Here is a 19077-nt window from a genome sequence, read left to right as displayed (position 1 = left end):
TAAAAATAAATCAGATTTTCTTGAATTTAGTGTATTTGTCCTTGATTTGAGCAAGTTAATAAGATTATCTGCCAATGGAATGAGTATTTTGACCCCTAAAATAAGATAATTAGATATATTGCACTTGAAGTAAGATGATGGAGATGAGTTGTTCCTATTTTAAGTGCAAAAATCTTATTCCATTGGCAAATCATCTTATTTACCTGCTCAAATCAAGGACAAATACACACATTTTAAGAACATTTTACTTATTTCTAGTTCTGTTTTTGCAGTGTACGGACATCCAACAGTATTTGCTTTCCCCAGTTGAAATGCGATGTTTTTAAAGTGCCCTTTTAAAAAAAAACTTGAGCAGGGAACGTCAACACTAGACAAAAAAAAAAAAAAACAGTTGGATGTTTGGCAGCTACTAATTGTAATGGTATTTTTTCCATCTGCTCGTGTGTTTATTGGAGTTATAAAATGAGTAAGTGCTCATTTAGCAGGGCTGATATTCAGTTTTTCTGATTTGTACTTAATGCAGGTATTCTGATATTTTCAGGCTGAATTAGAGGAGCAAATGTTTTCAATCTTTTTCAGTTTTTGTCAACTTGTTAATGTGCGAAATGAATAAAGCACTGATATGGGGGCAAAAAAAAGGAATCAAAGGTGCTCAGTTTGACCGGCACTTGACCGGATTGCATCACTGAGACACTGCAGGTATAAAGTTACAGTAACATCCGTGTTAAGACCCCCGTAGCCGGCAGCGCTACGATGTGCGTGCCCTCAGCAGCGCTCTCCATGTTTCATCTCGGTCGACTAACTGAGATAATTTCACGGTCTGATGAGCTGGCAGAGACGGGCCGGGACGTTTGCCGTGGTGACCGGAAACTTTAAAGAGTTTATTTCTTCCTCTGTGTTTGGGGGGGGGGGGCTGCTGGACTGGTTCTTCGCCTCAGATTTCTCCTCCCGTCGTGACTGCAGAGGTCGACTCCTACGTTTAAGCAATGAATCACACAAAGTGACGACACAGCGAGCCGCTGCTGTGTGCTGGACATCGTCTGTCCTTCAGCAGAGGCCGTATTTAGGAAGACAGAGGAAGGTTTGGCTTGTGTGTCAAAGTGATTATCTTCTTTCTGTGTCGCTTTACTTCCATATTTAACTCGTGAGGTTTAGTTCATTCACCTTTGGGCACATTGTTGACCCAGTTTTCTCAGCAGGGCAGTGCTTACTCCTCTATCTATAACATCTCTCAAAGAACATAAAGTGGGAGGAATGTTTGACTTAGTCTTTAAATTGTCCAGAGTCCTTTGTCCTCTCTTAAACTCTTCCCGTCAGTGAACTCCACAGGTTTTCTGCTGACTTGGCCAAACCCTTCATCATTATTGCGCTGAAAGATCTAATAACAGTGGTGGTTCTAGAACAAATTTAGCAGGGGGGCCAAGGTGGGGCCAGTTTTTTTTCACAAGGGCACAAAACAAAAGATTGGGGGGAAAAAACTAAACAGGTCAACATTTCGTCGTTTAATATATTAAGTAAGCCAAAGAGCCAATTGTGGCTCTGGAACTGCAGGTTGCAGACCCCTGATCTTTTCTCAATACGACGGGAGCTTAACGTGAAACAGCCAATTTTTTCAAATTATTGTTATTTTTGTATATTTATTTTTTAATTATTTTGTTATTTTATTATTGGGTAAAACCATAAATAAAAAATACAACTGATCCAAATGACCAGTCAGTCACGGTATCTTTGTCAGCATTTATCATCCTAAGAAATTTAATATCATGTCTTTAGTACAGGGACCAGCCAGGACCAGTTCTACAGGGGCACAGGCCCCTGTTGGCCCCTGTCTAATAATGAACTGTTTTAAAACTTTAGCAGAAGCAATCATTGTTTAACTTAATTACCCAATTTCTATGGGTCAACGATAGAGATCGACCCATATGTCGGCTGGCCCATATTTTGGGTCCATATTTGCAATAAAAAAAAAAAAGAAAACCCACGTCTGATCTCCAGCTGACCAGCCGCCGCTGTGCGTGTGTTCGTTTCCATGGAGAATCATGTATCCACATAAAACCAATTGCCAATCACTATGCGTACAGCATCTAACTTTACCTAAAATAATGTCCATACACTGCAGCGGTGCCCAGTGTTTTCTCTCCTCCTTTGAACCAAAGAAGCTCCTTTTTCGCTGTGACACATTCATTAAGTGCGAGCAAAGCGCTGCCATGAGAGAGGTTATGCGAGTTTTTTTCGATGTACCTTTCAAACTGAAGCTAAAGCTGATTGTTAATAGGGCAGGTCGATAATTCAATAACAATATACATCGATCGATAGACGTATGTCGATAGGAAAAAAAAAGGGTCAATAGAAGGTTAATTAGAACAGTTTTCCTTCCTTTTGCATTCTAGCCATGTAGATCATTATTAGTCATTACATCCTCCCAACCAATCAGAAACGCAGACCCAGGAATGCTCCGCCTCCAAGCTCCGCCCCTTCAAAGAGTTCACGGAGCATGCGCTCTTTTTAATTTTTTAAATACTTGCAGTTTTGGTGAAACGTTGATTTAATAAATAGTTGAGTTTGAATTCAGAGTTTGTGTGTCTGTATCTAAAAATAAGTCGCTAAGCAACAGAATAAAATAGCGAGCCAGGGTTGCACTTAAAATATGTTTTGAATTTGTTGATAATTATCAATATCGATCAATATTTCTATTTTATTGATATGCTTTTTTTCTATATCGCCCAGCCCTTATAGTCAATATTAGCTGGTTTAATCATCAGTTTTAATAATTATATAACATTTCTTATCACTGTGTTTCATTTTTATCATGTAAATGGAGGAAGTAGAAGCAATATTGGCTTCAAGAATCGGCTAGAATGATGTCAAAATAATCGGCATCAGCATCGGTCTTAAAAACCTGTATCTAGTCCATGATGCTGAAGATTATGAAACGGTGGGCATGAGGCGCTCTCACACACATTCCTGCTTTGTTTTCCTTCAAATACGTCTGCAGAGTTTGTTGCTAGAAAGATCGATCTATCTGATCCGACCTAAACACGAGGTTTCAGTTACATTCCCAGCAGCATTTAGCAAACTCTTCATGTTACGCTTGTGCTGGTGGGGCCAAAAATAGTTTTTTCCCAGCATGCCTCCCAAACCGGTTGGCATATAGGTAACTTAGAAAGCTAATTTTGGTGACTTGGAAGCCTGTCTTTGAAGTGGTTCTATGTCTGTGAGCTTGGTAGATTTTTTTTTGTGGCTATTATGCTCCTCTGTGAAATGTGAATTTCTCCATTGTGAGATCAATAAAGTTTTATCTTATCTGTGTGCGGTGGCAACGTAAACCTTCATCCAGCCTCCTTTGTCTATTCCTGTGACGGTTGAAAGGATGTGTTCTCTTGTCTTTCCCGTTTTGAAGAATGAGCCTCTGCATAATACATTTGTATCCCAGGGAAACAGGAAGTAATGGGTTATGAAAATTTCTTCAGTCAACTTAAAACTGAACTATAGATTTAAATACAATATTCTGTTACATTTGGTTTAAATGACGTTAGGCATTTAAAGCAAATCTAACAGATTTGCTTTAAATCCCCACATTGAATAAATTAGCTTATATTGAAGCTTGGATGTTTCAGTTTCAGGAAAACCTGCTGAAATAAAAGATCAGTTTACTTTTTAGGCTTTTTATTCATCCTTTCTCTCTGCGCCAGTGTGCGTAGAGGCATCTGTAGTCTGTTTTTCGACCTACTGCAATGTATTTTAAGGGTGTTTAAAAATGTTTTTTTGCTGGTTATTTCTGCTGATAATTTCTTTCCTGATGTACAACGTCTTGATAAAGCTCCGTTATTCTCTTCTGTTTGTCTGCAGGCTTTGATGAGAGGCTCTTCATGATGATCAGCAGCTAACGCCGTCCACCCCCGGCCGGACAACCGCAGGAAGAGACGTGGCTGCTGCTGCTCCATCCACAGTCGACGCATGGCGGTATTAGGGGTAAGACATGTTGTTTTTTTGTTGTTTTTCTGCCTTGCTGTCTAGATGTTTGCACAGTCCCTTCTGTTGCAGAGGATTTCTGGAGAAGATTGAGCCTCTGCATATTGGATGCTGGCTGTCTCAGAGTCTGATTCACTGAACATAAGCAGCTATTAGCTGAGCGATGCTTGCTGCTTATTTCACTCCGGGTCGATTTGGTTGCAGCTGTCGGCTTGTTACGCACCGATTTTTGCCGAACAAGTTAATCACTTTAGAGAAAAACAAGAGTTTTGTGTCTCTTTTAAAAAATATATATGTACAAACACTTTAGGTAGACCAACTTAGAATATATTATTGAAAAGAAATGTATTTCTTCTAATTCAATTAAAAATTTCGAGCATATCTATAATAATCAATTCCTTAAATGCAACTTTTTTATTTCAAGCAATTGTTGTTTTTTAAAATTATGGCTTACTGCCAATGAAAACTTCAAAATTCACCACCTCAGAAAGATGGATTATCATATAAGACCAATTTAAAAAAACATCCACAGCTCAAGACCCTCGACCAGAGAGGCTAAGCCATAAAAGATCAGTTTTAGAGATGCTGGCTATGCTGAGTGCTTTTTTTAAGCATATTAATGGAAAGTTAAGTAAAAAGAAAAGGTATTGTAGAAAAAGATGCACAAGCAAATCTCCCACAATCAAAAGTTTTGGAGAGATTTTGAAGGCTTGTTTCCAGATTCTCCGTACGCTGACCCCTCTGTGTCATTCATGAAGTTAAGTCTCTCCTTAACCAAACGCAGCCAAACGTCTCACCTGAGCTAAGGAGAAAAAGATGAAAGTAAATTATGCATTTCATTTGGAAATCATGGTGTCAGGACATGGATGAACGGTGAAGAGGCACCGAATCCAACGTACCTGACGTCCGATGGGGAGTTTCCGCTTCAAGCGACGATTTGGATACACGTGCCCCCTGCTGGTGTCGATCCACTGGGTTTTTTATCGGCACGGCTCCCTACCAGGAAGGTTTCAGCACTTCATGCTTCCCTCTACTGACGATCTGTGAGGAGGTGTGATTTTATTTCATTTGACTGACTTTATTTTCTAGCAGGACCAGATACCGGCCAACGCTGCCAAAAGGACTAATTGCCGCTGCAATGACCTAAAGCTTTTTTTTTTTTTTTCTGTTTTTATACAGCTGCACATTTTCTTGCCTTTCCGTCAGGGTTTGTTCCACTGTGTGTTTAGACGTGTTGCCGACGTCTAACATGACTGTTGTGATCTCATAGAAAATAACGAGCATTTACACGTGGGCCGGGTTTCGACGAGCAAACACTCCCGGGCGTTCGTTTAACGATGAAACCAGAGCCTGTCACGCTGTTGCTCAACACAAGCCCAGCTTCCTTGTTGCCCTCATGCCTCCCCTTCAGATCATGATTCACCCTCCGAGCTACGAGTCGCAGCGTGTCCGCCCCGTCTGCGCTGGTGCAGAGCAGCTGTGCTCACTTGTGGATAAAAATCAGTAATGAGTCGTTTCCGCCGGCGTTAAACGACTCTCCTGCCTCCTTGCTGATGTTGTCTCAAGTTGGAGGTGGATTGAAGGGAGCAGCGGGATCAGACTGCAGCGAGCGCTGCAGAGGATGAAAACACACGGGGAAACGGCCTATTAGCAGGCCAGCAGGAACGAGGATGCCGGGGCAGCGTAGAAAACAGTGACGCTCTGTAATCTAATATAAAATGCTGCAGTAATAGCCAACTCATGCGCCCTCGTGAGAGTTTAGTCAGAGAGGCTTACAAAGAATTAACCCATAACCCTGAGAGCAGATCCAGTCTAGCAGCAGCAACCCTTCACTTATGGAGGGCTGTCGGATCATTTATCTTCATATAAAGTTTATTATACAAGGTCAGATTGACAAAAAAACAGAAACAAATTTGATTAAACTGTTTGTTTACTGTTTCTAAATTATATATAATGGGCGGGAAAAAGAGAAGGTTGAAGATTAATAAATAGAGCAGGGGTCACCAACATGGTGTCCACAGGCCCCAAGTAGCCCCTGAGGACCACATGTGGCGCCCATAGAGCCTGCCCTAAAAACAGCACAACGCACCACTGAGCTGCATCTAAAACTTAATTTTAGTCCATTACTGTTCCTGTTTATTCTTACCTGCGTTTATATAAATTTAAAAATGAAAATATCTGTAACAAAGCATGAAAAACGTGTTTATTTTGCATAAAGTTAAGGTGACCATTGACTCTTCTAAGTCATAGGTCACACTGCAAAAAGAGAACTAAAAATAAGCAAAATTTTCTTGAAATTAATGTATTTCTCTTTGATTTGAGCTGGTAAATAAGATTATTTGCCTATGGAATGAGTATTTTTACCCCTAAAATAATATAATTAGATATACTGCACTTGAAATAAGAAGATAGAGATGAGTTGTTCCTATTTTAAGTGTAACAAATCTTATTCCATTGGCAAACAATCTTATTTAAATGCTCAAATCAAGGAAAAATACTCTCGTTTCAAGAAATACTTTCTTATTTTTTGTTCTATTTTTGCAGTGCAGTACTGGTCGCCCTTCGTTTGACACAACACCAATGAAGTAGCTCTCAGTTTCAAAAAGGTTGGTGATCCCTGAACAAGAGAATTGTTAAAAGTTTTTACCCCCTTCAGATCGTCAAACAAATTGAAGTAACTATTAAACTTTTTGGGGAGCAAAACCAAATTGACCCTATATGAAAAATAATGACACCTCCAATTGAGGCACGATGACATCAGCTGCCATGGAGCATTTCTGATTATTATGGGCAATGAGTGTTTTACAATGTTTCGAGCAAAAACTGCCTGTTTAAAACTATACCACTGTATATCAATTGGATGCACTGCAAAACCCGAATTAAACACAAGTAAAAATGTCTTGAAATTAGTGTATTTGTCTTTAATTTGAACAGGTAAATAAGATGATATGCCATTGAAATGAGTATTTTTACACCTAAAATAAGATATTTAGATAAAATACACTTGAAATAAGATGATGGAGATGAGTTGCTCCTATTTTAAGCGCAAAAATCTTATTCCATTGGCAGATCATTTAAACTTGCTGCTCAGATCAAGGACAAATGCACTAATTTCAAGAAAACTTTACTTATTTTCAGACATGTTTTTGCAGTGTGTAGGTCTCAGTTTTTTTTACTATTCAGAGGTAAACTTGCTGTTACCCTTTAGATATTTTCCCACTGCATCATCTAAGTGAACTTGAGAGCTTCAGATCTAGGGCTGAAATGATTCCTCAAATGATTCAAGTAGCTCTATTTCTAAAATAGCCTCAAGGCTTTGTTAAATTTTAATTATCCGTTGCACTTGTTGCGGCCGGGTGGGTATTTGTGTTGCACAAAGCTCTTAGTTTTGCCAATTCTGATACGTGTATATCAGGTGCGGTTATCAACCAAAAGAGAGTCTGCAAGCGGCAAAAAGAAGAGCTGAGAAAACGACAGGAAGTGTCAAAATTGTGGGATTACCTTTAAACTTAACCGAAAAGAGAACTGCACAGTGCGTGTAGTGCTAAACTAAATTATGGGTGAGTGAGAAACTTCAGCTGCAGCAGGAAATCTCTTCATGGCACAAAATCCACGAACATAGACTTCTCTCCCTCAGAATGTCTTGTATGTGGATTTGTTACTGACAAAACAAAGCTGAATAGTTATAACCCTATTGTAATATTGTCATTTTCGATACATAAATCTAGATTTGGTATATTCAAGCCATTGTGCTCTACCTTCAAACTTGAGCTTCATATGCTAAAACTTTTATTTAGCAGCGTTGGAAAACCACCGGCCAAAAAGCTTTTTATCATCTTATTTAACGGAGCCCTGTGCCTCATTAAGTCAAGTTTATTTGTACATTTCAGCAGCAAGGCGGTCCAAAGTGCTTTACATCATGAAAACATAAAAACATCATAAACACATTGAACGGTGACTGGTTGTGAGACCAGTAACAAACATTTAATTAAATCAGGTGAAAACATCAATACACTTAAAAAATATGTTGGTCAGTGTTCCTGTTATTATGGCTGAAAGCAGCTCTAAACAGGCGGGTTTAAAGAAACTCAGTGTTTTGGACTGATTTGCTGTTTTTTGGAAGTTTGTTCCAGAAAACAGCAAAACATGTTGTTGTGGAGCATAGGAACTAAATGTTGCTTCTCCATGTTTGGTTCTGGTTCTGGTTCTGGGTCTGCAGAGTAGACCAGAACCAGAAGATCTGAGTGGTCTGGAGGGTTGATGCAGCAACAACAGGTCTTTATTGTATTTTGGTGCTAAGCTGTTCAGTGATTTATAAACTAACAGAAGTATTTTAAAGTTTATTCTCTGAGCTACAGGGAGCCAGTGTGAGGAATTTTGGACCTGGGTGATGTTCTCTATCTTCCTGGTTTTTAGTGAGAAACATGTACAGCAGCGTTCTGAATCAGCTGCAGCTGTCTGGTCCACTTTTTAGGCAGACCTGTGAAAACATCATTGCAGTAATCAATGCAACTAAAGATGAACATATGGATGAGTTTCTCTATATCTCGTTGGGACATCAGTCCTTTAATCCGGGAAATGTTCTTTAGGTGGTAGAAGGCTGACTTTGTAATTGTCCTTATGTGTTCTTGAAGGTTCAGGTCTGAGTCCATCAGATTTCAGGCATGATCACTAGTTTGTAGCTGTAATAACTGAAGCTGCTCCTGACTCTAATTTGTTCCTCTTTAGGTCCAAAGATAGCTTTTGTTTCTGTTCAGCTAGAGATAGTTTTGGCACATCCATGCATTGATTTGTTCTAAGCATCCGTTCAGTGCATGGATGGGTTTAGAATGACCTGGTGGCATTGTAATGTAGAGCTGTGCATCATCTGCACAATTATGGCAACTATTTTTGTTTCTCAGCTAGTGGGAGCATATAAATATTGAATAAAAGGGGTCCTAGGATTTAACCTTGGGGTACCCCACATGTGACTTTTGTCCACTGGTGAGACGTTACCTACTGACACAAAGAAGTTCCTGTTCTTTAGGTAGAATTTGAACCAACTGAGTGCTTTACCAGAGAGTCCAACCCAGCTCTCCAGTCAGTTTAATAATATATTATGGTCAATGTGACAAATTCTGCGCTGAGGTCCAACAGAACAAGCACTATGGTTCTTCCAGAGTCTATATTTGTGTGGATGTCATTAAACACTTGGTTGGTCATTGTCAGGAAGCTATTTAACTGTTGAAACAGCTTTTTAATAATTTTACTGATAAATGGCAGGTTGGAGATTGGCCTGTAATTCTGCAGATGTGATTTGCCAAGATTGCTCTTTTTTAATCAGTGGTTTAATAACTGTTGTTTTTAAGGCCTGGGGGAAAAATTACTATGTGGATCAGGTCAGATGCAATGATAGGCTGGACTTTTTAAGAAAGGTTGTAGGTAGGATATCAATACAGCAGGAGGAGGAGATTAACTGATTTATAGTTTCTTGTAAGCTTTTACAGTTGAGTAGTTTCTCTGCATTCATGTTTGAATATAACAACGGTACTGGATTTGACATGAATGTGCAGATTAACCCTCTGATTTTAAATTTTTTTATTTTCTCTGCAAATAGTTTGGCAAATTCATTGCAGGCCCTGGTAGAGTGGAGCTCTGGTGGTACGATAACAGGAGGGTTTGTGAGTCTTTAAACTGTGGTGAATAAAAAACAAGCGTTGTTGATGTTTTTGTTTATGACTTCTGCAAAGAACGTTTCTTTTGCATGTTTTACTGATGAGTGAAAGCTTTGCAGCCTCTCTTTGTAGATTTCATAATAAACGTGAAGTCAAGTTTTTTACGCCATTTAGGTTCAACTCTACAACAAAGTCTTTTTTCACATCTCATTAATGGGGCTTTTCTCCATGGAGAATCTTTCCTCCCAGAGACAAACTTCACTTTTATGGGAGCAATGGAGACGATAATGTCAGAAATCTTAGAATGGAAATTATCTACTAACTCATCTATTGTGTTATAACATAGAAATGAGGTGGAGGAGCAAATTTGATTAAAGGTTTCACACTGCAAAAATGGATCTAAGAATAAGTAAAATGTTCTTAAAATTTGTCTTTTTGTCCTAGATTTGAGCAAGTAAATAAGATTATCTGCCAATGGAATGAGTATTTTAACCCCTAAAATAAGACAATTAGATATATTGCACTTGGAAAAAGATGATGGAGATGAATTGTTCCGATTTTAAGTGCAAAAATCTTATTCTATTGGCAGAACCTGCTCAAATCAAGTAAAAATACACAAATTTTAAGAAAATTTTTCTTATTTTTAGTTCTGTTTTTGCAGTGCAGCTGTGTTGTCTATAAAATAATGTTTTGTTATATCTGCTAGTTTGCCTAGGAATTGTGTTTTTTTTTATTCTGTTCTTTTTTTAAACCAAGAGTGTATTTGTAACAGCATAAGCGTACACGATTTGGCAATATAATTATCAGGCTTCTCATAAAAACAGCTTTCAGCACACAAAATATACATTTTTGTTATGTTGGGGTAAAATGTAGAGCTATAGAAAATCCTAAATTAGGAGCCGTGAGGGAGTCAAAAGAGCCGGCTCTCTGAAAAGATCCGAACTTCCCATCACCGTCTGCAGAACAACAGGAAACTGAAAGTGAGGTTTGAAATATAAAAGCCGTGTTTATTATTTTTGTTTGATCATTTTCACTCCAGAGGCGTTGATGTCAAGTCAAGCAGGAAGGGCAGAGCTTTTAACACCTGGATGTTAGGACTTGTTTTTTAGCTGCACTTGCTTCCTTTGCTACAAACCATCAAGTGTTCACTAAAGACACGCTATTTTACAGCATTTTAAGCGATAAGATAATGATTAAAAAACAAACTGAAATGCTGCATTTTCCCTTTTATTGTGTTTCTGTTATGCTTGAAATAAGCGTCAGTTGTTAAATTAAACGTTTGACATCATCTGATTCTGAAATGCTGTTCGTTTGTCGCCAAAAGTCTCAGGGATTGAAGAAACAGACCCACAGCATCACAGATCCTCCACTCTACTTTACAGTTGTCATGAAACGCTTTCTAATATGCTGATTAGGCCAAATTAACTAAAGATGTTTGTGAGTGTCAGCAGCGTCGTTTTCTGCCACTGTGGTAGAAATAACCAGCAGCGTGTGATGTTTGCCTTGGTTTTTCAACACGTTGCTCTGTGTCCCTGTTCCTCCCCCAGAACCCCGACATGCTGACGAGGAAGATCAAGCTGTGTCACATCAACGCCCACATCACATGTCGCCTGTGCGAGGGCTACCTGATCGACGCCACCACCGTCACAGAGTGCTTACACACCTGTAGGTCCTTCCTCCCACGCTTTCATCATCCGCTCCAAGCCTCCTCGCCTTCATCCGTCTCGACCTCCTTCCTGTTTCCAGCTCCTGCTGCTTCCTTTTGTTTTACTTTCCAGCACTGTCTGTTTTTTTTTTGTCTCATTGCTTTCAGCTTGTTCATCCTTGCTGCCTTGTAATTCAATTCAATTCAATTCTATTTATATAGCGCCAATTCATGAAACATGTCATCTCGAGGCACTTTAAAAGTCAAATCAATCATATTATACAGATTGGTCAAAAATTTCCTATATAAGGGAACCAGTTGATTGCATCAAAGTCCCGACAAGCAGCATTCACTCCTGGAGAAGCGTAGAGCTACAGGGACAGTCGTCTGCATTGTCCATGGCTTTGCAGCAATCCCTCATACTGAGCAAGCATAAAGCGACAGTGGAAAGAAAAACCACCCATTAGCGGGAAGGAAAAACCTCCAGCAGAACCAGAACCAGGCTCAGTATGAACGGTCATCTGCCTCGACCCACTGGGGGTTACAGAAGACAGAGCAAGGGACCAGAGTTAAATAAGGACAAAAGGGGTTCCAGAAATTAGAAAAACTTCAATTTAATAATGTCAAAATTGATTAGCAAAAGGGTCAAACTTCAATACAAAATAACTCAAATAATAAATAGCATGAATTTGGGCCCAACTCAACTAAAACAGTAACAAAATGCAAACAAAACTGACCTCCAGACAAAGAACAGAGGCTGCTTAAATAGGGGGGAATCACCTAAACTTTCCACATGAGGGAGGCACAACATAACAGAGGAACAAACAAACCAAAAATATGAACACACAAAAAACATATGAAGCAAAAGCATATTTAACTTAGCACAAATAAGTGCATATTAAAATAAAATAACTAAGGTCAACTTCAACAAATAAAGTTCCTCCCCCATCAGTCTTTTGGAGTACTGGTATGTCCCTGGCTTCCTCCTCCAGCTGATTTGTGTTTGTAGACCTCAAAGAAAAGAACAAGTGTAAGTGAGCCATTCAGACAGATTTTACCTAAAATGTAGAAAATATATGTCTAAATAAAATAACTTGGAAAAAAAACAATACTAACACTCGGTGGTTTACATCCGAATGGAATAATCCAAAAAGAAAACACCTTGTTGTTGGTGTTTGATAGCAAACTGCAGCGTTTTAGCAGTATTTCAGTATTAAAGTAAAGTATTAAAGGCCGGTCTAAGCCAACGTCTCGTACACGAGGTAATTGTGCGCACGCTCGTGATCACAGAGCGTGTAATCTGCACATCATATCTCATAAGAAGGGGGGAAATAATGTCGCCTCTCGTTCACGCTGAGGTGCATCATTAGCCGGGTTCAGTAAAGTCGAATAACACCATCTGTTTGTTTCCGCAGTTAGTTACCAGTCTGTTGGATCAGGGCTCTGCGTATTTCACAAAATTAGTCCTCGTTGAGTCAGAGGAGATCTTCATTAACGGCGATAGATGTTTGGGCTGCATCATTAAAACACGATAGAAAATGTTGAATTAGAAGTCCTGAGCAGGGTAAAGGTAATTGGAACAATACATTTTGTCTGTTGACGCTAATATATGCAAGCTGGAAGCTATGGAGTCAAAAATTACCCACGTCTGAATAAGTATTAAAAAGAAGGTAGAATATTAAAAAAATATTTCTATTTCCAGAAGTTATCCTCCATCACATTGTGAAAAACATCTGTCTGACCTGCAATCCATCTGCTTGTGTGGTGCGTCTATCCGTCGGCTCCAAGAGGGCCGAGAAATTCTGAAAAATGCCACAATTATGACATGAAAAAAGAAGAAACCGGCGGACAAAAGCGACAAAACCTTTAGATACCGTGATGGGGGGAATACTCCCTACTCTGTTAGTTTCTAAACTCATTCAGGCCGGCGAAAATAATGAAGATCTGTTCTTTGTAGGATGCAAACGAGCCTGGTTGGGCCAAGTGAAGAAAATCTAAGTGTTGACACAAAGAATCTGACCAGGAGAGTTTTAGCCTGAATTTTCTGAGGGGAATTTAGTCTAAAAGTCAGCAGACCAACAATGTGATGCTTCTTCATTCCTGCCTGTTCTTTTCAGGTTTTCTGATTCTGTACAGGGCTGTAACAAAAAAAAAAACATCAAAATGTTTCCCATTTCCCTGATTAGTTCACATTTTCACTTCTGCTTTGCAGTGCTTTGGTGAAATCATTGTCAGAGTCCGTCTTCCTCTGAGTTTCTTCACTTCGAGCAAGCGGTGGCTTGATTTCATTTACAATAAGTCTGCAGGACAAGAGAGACGTCACGGGTCACCCAGGAAGCATTTAACTCTGCAGACTTCATAGTTCCTGCGCCTCACGCTATTTCATCGCTCGTGTTGCTGAAAAGAAAGCGGTCTGCTCTCCTGCTAGACGTTCTCTGATCCCTCTGGAGGGGTCACGGAGTTTACGAGGCTGCGTCCTGTTTACTTCGTCTGCAAACCTAAGTGCCCTTTAAAGCTCACATGAGAACGGGGCCAGTCTAGAAAGCTCAGCAAACAATACGCTGACACAAAGCTGCTGATTGTTTCTGGAGGGTTTTCAGCTGCTTGATGTTTGCTGTGACCCGTCGGTTTCTTTGACACTGCAGATTTTAGAAGAGAAACCTGGATTACATTTACACAATGCACCCAGATGATTTAGTACCCTTTGTCTCCACTAGAGGGAGCCACTTCACCACAGATCGGAGCCTTTTTTTTTTTTTGCCCACTTCAGAGTCCAGACGCCAGGCTTTGATTCTGCCTCAGTGTGAGAAGGGGGCTCCCAAGTCGGAGAGCCGAGACAACAAAGACATTCGCATCACGTCATCGGTGCAGCTGCTCCGCTGCAATAAAAATGTCAAGTAGAGATGGATTTCACGGCACACCGGGCGCCGCAAATTACATTGCAGGCTTATACAATACATTTATTGTACCAACAAAAGGTGGCTGTAGTTGAAAGCAAAGTTCCCTGAAGCCTAAATGTAATTTAAGGGATTTGTACCTTCATCCCAAGTCGCTTTGCCAGAGTGGATTTGTCCTGCTGCCATGCAGCGTGCACCACTTCTTTTTTTGATTGCTGCGTTATTTTTGTTCACAAGCATTTGTTTAATACTGAAGAACAGATTCCTGTCTGCCAACACAGATCTGTTGTTTTTTTTATTAAAATTGTTGCATTGTAGAAATCCCCTTTTTATATTTTAAAGCAGCAGCTGAACAGAATGCAGCGTTCATTAAATAAATACGTGGGAATGAAATGAACATGATCTGCAGGAACCTGTTAATGGAGCGTCAGGTAGATGTTCCGGTTTATTGTTTCAGCCAGAGTCTCTTGACTAACCCTGTCATTTAAATACAAAACGTTAAAAGACGCTAGAAACTTTTAAATAAAAAGGGAACGCGTCGCCGTTCACAAAGGCGAGCCTGTGAAGGAAGATGCATGCTCTGTTCGTAACGCTTTGTGTCTGCTGTGTGTGCCTGCAGTCTGCAGAAGCTGCCTTGTGAAGTATCTGGAGGAGAACAACACGTGCCCCACGTGTAGGATTGTTATTCATCAGAGCCATCCACTGCAGTACATCGGGTGAGTGGGGGATCGCCGCAGAGCAACACACACACACACACACACTCACACACACACACACACACACACACACACACACAGTCTGCAATCAGCAGCACGCCGCCACCGACACGATAAACTGCCGAGGGGCCGAGGAGCCGATGGATCCATTTTATTCCTGCTCTCCTGCAGGAAGCAGCAGCACGGCCCCCGAGCCGCCGAGGCTCTCTGTGTGTTTGTCTAATAGATGATGCGTCTAAGCCGAGCTCATTCACAACCTCGCTCTACATAAACAGTTCAGGGCTCGGCAGTCCACGTTGTGCCCTGGAATTATAATACGCTCACTGCAAAAACGGATCTAAAAATAAGTAAAATGTTGTTAAAGTTAGTGTATTTATCCTTGATTTGAGCAGGTAAATAAGATTATTTGCCAATGGAATGAGTATTATGACCCCTAAAATAAGATATTTAGACATCCTGCACTTGAAATAAGATGATGAAGATGAATTGTTCCTATTTTAAGTGCAAACAACTTACTCCATTGGCAGATGATCTTATTTACCAGCTCAAATCAAGGACAAATGCATTCATTTTAAAGAATATTTTACTTATTTCTAGTTCCGTTTTTGCAGTGCTGGAGTCATAGTACTGGTCGCGTGGTTGCGTTTTCTCTCTAATGCCAGGCGTACACTGTACGATATTTTCATTCATGGTACTCATATAGAACTCAAACTGTACGACGAAACCGCAAGGTTTAAAAGTTCAACGCTCACGATATCTGTTCTTAAACTGTGCGGCCCGACGCTCTGATGCGACCTGACTGCTCACACTGTACGTTCAAAAAACACACGTCGGACTCAGCACCGTAGAGAGATGCCGCCGCTCGGACTCGTCTACCCGGAAGCCAAATATCAACAGTAGAAGAAGAAAAAGGCGGAAGTGTCGATGCTCACTGTTAAATATGAGACTCACTACAACGAAACGCGCTACCTTGGCAATCCAATGAGTTGCTCCTCCGTAGTTTGACTCCATGTCACACGTACCGCCGCCGTGCTTCTCTCCGCTCCTATGTTTTCGTTTGGAAAGACGAAGAAGAATCTACTGGGCTCGTAGACGGTCGTAACTCCGCTTCATCAGCAGGACTCGCTCACGAGGGCCGACTGAATTTCAAACATGTTTGATTTTCGGCAAACCGTCCCATTCCTGATTGTGAGGAATCGGACGGTTTTGAAGTTTTATTTTGATTGTGAGAGGCGAATCGTCCCTCGTTACCCACCGTATACGACACAACGCAGGACACACGATCAAGCTGAAACTCGGCCCGATCCAAAAAATTCTCGTACGACTGAAGAATCGACCCGAAAACAGCAAAAACTCGTACAGTGCACGCCCGGCTTAAGGCTACGTTCACACTGCAGGTGTGTAACGCTCAATTCCGATTTTTTTTTTTGTGAAATCAGATTTTTTTTTGCGTGGTCCTTCACATTTCCAAATATATGCGACTTGTATGTGATCTCCTTTGTGAACTGAATTCATACAGCTTAAATGTCCCGCATGCGCAGCTGAGGACACGATGACGTCACACGTAGCAAGTGTGCTCAGTGTTAGCAGAAGTAAACATGGATTATAATGCTGCCGCGCATTTTGCAATCTTTAATTTGTTTTCTAACCGGAGCTTTCCCTCCATTTACTGCTCTCCTTGTTAATTGTTGTCCACCATGGGTGTCGTTTTTCTTCCCGCTTCTGCATAGCAGGACGCAGAATAGTGACGTTTGTCGAGTATCAGTGACGTACAGGTTAAATGCGACCCGGCCGTACAGACACAGGTCGCATTTGAAAAGATCAGATACGTATCGGATTCAGGACCACGTATCCAAGTGACCTGGGTCGCATTTGAAAAAATCCGATCTGTGTCGTTCAGACTGTCATGAAAAGATCAGATCCAGGTCGCTTATGGGCAAAAAAAATCGGAGTTGGGTCACTTCAGGCTGCAGTGTGAACGTAGCCTAAGTCGCCAGAGTTTCTTGTAAACTTTGTCAAAAGGGATTCCTGCATTGTCTGGAAAAAATCAGCATAAAAAGGGAAAAGAAAACGTGATTATCGGGAAAATATGTGTTTCCCATTCATCCATCAGGACCCGTGCAACCATTAGCAGGTCGTAAAGCATTGCTGAGTCTGTTGTGAGCAGCAGAGATCATAAATTGGAGGCTCCTTGTTACCAGCAGCCTGGCAAAAAGACACAATTAGTTCCCATTTCTTTCGATGAAGCCATGACAGTTCAGCAGTTTGGCAGACAAAATGTTTTTTTTTAACCCCATCAAGGTGATTCCAGTAGAGCTAAAAGGCCAACCGAAGCATCTCTGTGGTCATGCATTATGACGTAGCGTGTAGCAGTGTTTGTTTGCTTTTTAAGCTTTTTAATTAGAAGTCTTAATCTCCGTTCAGAATCCTGAATAAGTTGTACTGAGTTATATTGATTATTTAAGTATAATAACTGAAAATGAGAGGGGGTGAAAAACAGTCAATGTCCTGAGATAAAATTTTAAAAGGTGTCTTGGAACCTTGGAGAGCTATTGATCAGGACCGCTTTAAACGGATTGATTGAGTGTCTAACCGCTTGGAAGGGAGAATAAAAAGAAAGGAGGGAGTGGGAGAAGACTACGGCACAACACCGGACTTTTAAAGCTTTATTGCTTTCTCACAGAGAGCTGTGGGAGTTCAGATTTGCATTCTAATGAAACACTAATGTAATTTCCTTGATTAGTCTGATCTGTAATCTGCGGCCGCGATGACGAGCTGTTCGGTGTCTTCTCTGCATCGGTGCAGCGGGAACCCGGGTTTTGGTTACTGTTTTTATTTTTTATTTTTTTAAGTTTTTCATGTTACTGGACCTGAAGTGGTCTTCAAAATTAATATGGTGACAGTTAAGCTGATGGATATGAGAGGCAAAGCCAATTTTTCCCCTTATTTTTAACCTCTTGCAGAGATCTTCAGCTCTATTGAACCTTTTTACGTTTTATCACATTACAGCAGAAAACTTCAAGGTACTCTGAGTTAAAATCCCTAAAATCCTTGTAGTCAATCCTATGAGCGCTCTGATTTGGCACATTATCAGCATGCTTTTGTACTTTACAGTTTAATATCATAATGTCATGCCTAGCATCATTAAATGTGGCCAAAATTTGAACATCTGACAATGCAAAGTGGACAGAACTAGGGGGTGGGCATTTATCAGATCGTATTATTGCTATTATGGAAAATTTATAATCATTGATAAGAATTTACCCCCCAAAAAAACTTCCAGGATTGTTATTTTCTGCTGTTTTCTCCTCTGTGGATTTATTGAAAGAGCATCAATAAACATTAATAAAAAAAAATCCTATTAAATGCAGATACTGATTGCAGATTGATTATCAAAATCACACTTATTTATGTAGTTAGTGCCCTGATGAAACATATTTTGAATATTGCTGTAATATGGTATATGTTACATTGTTAAATGTGTTTTCAAGGACAGTATTTGTGTTCATTGGGGTATAATTGACATGCAGTCACAGCCGCAGTTACCTAAAAAAAAGACTGCAAGAAGCTTTTATCGTTATCACAATAGTACCACAGCATATATCGTGATAACATTTAGGGAAAGGAGCCTCTTCCATTGGCCGGCTGGACTCAGCCTTACCTTTGCCTTGCCTTTCCTCCACATGGAAAGGCAAGGCAAGGCAAATTTATTTGTATAGCACAATTCAGTACAAAGACAATGCAAAGTGCTTTACATGATTAAAATATAGCAAAGTAAAACAGAATAAAAGCAAGTAGGAAAAAAATTTAGATAGAAAAAAAAAGAACAAAAAAGTGGTGATTCATTTAACTAGAACAGTTGAAGGCAATCCTAAACAAATGTGTTTTTAATCTTGATTTAAAGGAACTCAGGCTTTCTGCACCTTTACAATTTTCTGGAAGTTTGTTCCAGATAAGTGGAGCATAGGAACTAAATGCTGCTTCTCCATGTTTAGTTCTGGTTCTGGTTCTGCAGAGCAGGCTGGAGCCAGAAGACCTGAGTGGTCTGGAGGGTTGATACACTGATAACAAGTCTGTGATGTATTTAAATGCTAAGCCATTTAGGGATTTATAGACTAAAAGAAGTATTTTAAAGTCTATTCTCTGAGATACAGGGAGCCAGTGTAAGGACTTTAGAACTGGGGTGATGTGCT

The 19077-nt window shown here is 40.1% G+C and overlaps 1 protein-coding gene across 2 annotated transcripts in view; it reads left to right on the top strand.

The window, feature by feature from the left end:
* Positions 1-19077, top strand: part of LOC105925797 (polycomb group RING finger protein 3) — an 80080-nt gene that overhangs the window by 34617 nt on the left and 26386 nt on the right. For both annotated transcript variants that reach the window (XM_012861824.3, XM_036127594.1), the window contains exons 2-4: positions 3850-3972; positions 11174-11291; positions 14788-14884. In XM_012861824.3, the coding sequence (XP_012717278.1) occupies positions 3958-3972; positions 11174-11291; positions 14788-14884 (230 nt within the window). In that variant the 5' untranslated portion in view covers positions 3850-3957. The remainder of the gene's footprint in view (positions 1-3849; positions 3973-11173; positions 11292-14787; positions 14885-19077) is intronic.

The sequence above is a fragment of the Fundulus heteroclitus genome, chromosome 23, assembly GCF_011125445.2.
Source record: "Fundulus heteroclitus isolate FHET01 chromosome 23, MU-UCD_Fhet_4.1, whole genome shotgun sequence".
In the NCBI taxonomy this organism is placed as follows: domain Eukaryota; kingdom Metazoa; phylum Chordata; class Actinopteri; order Cyprinodontiformes; family Fundulidae; genus Fundulus; species Fundulus heteroclitus.
This window is presented reverse-complemented; position numbering and strand designations above follow the sequence as displayed.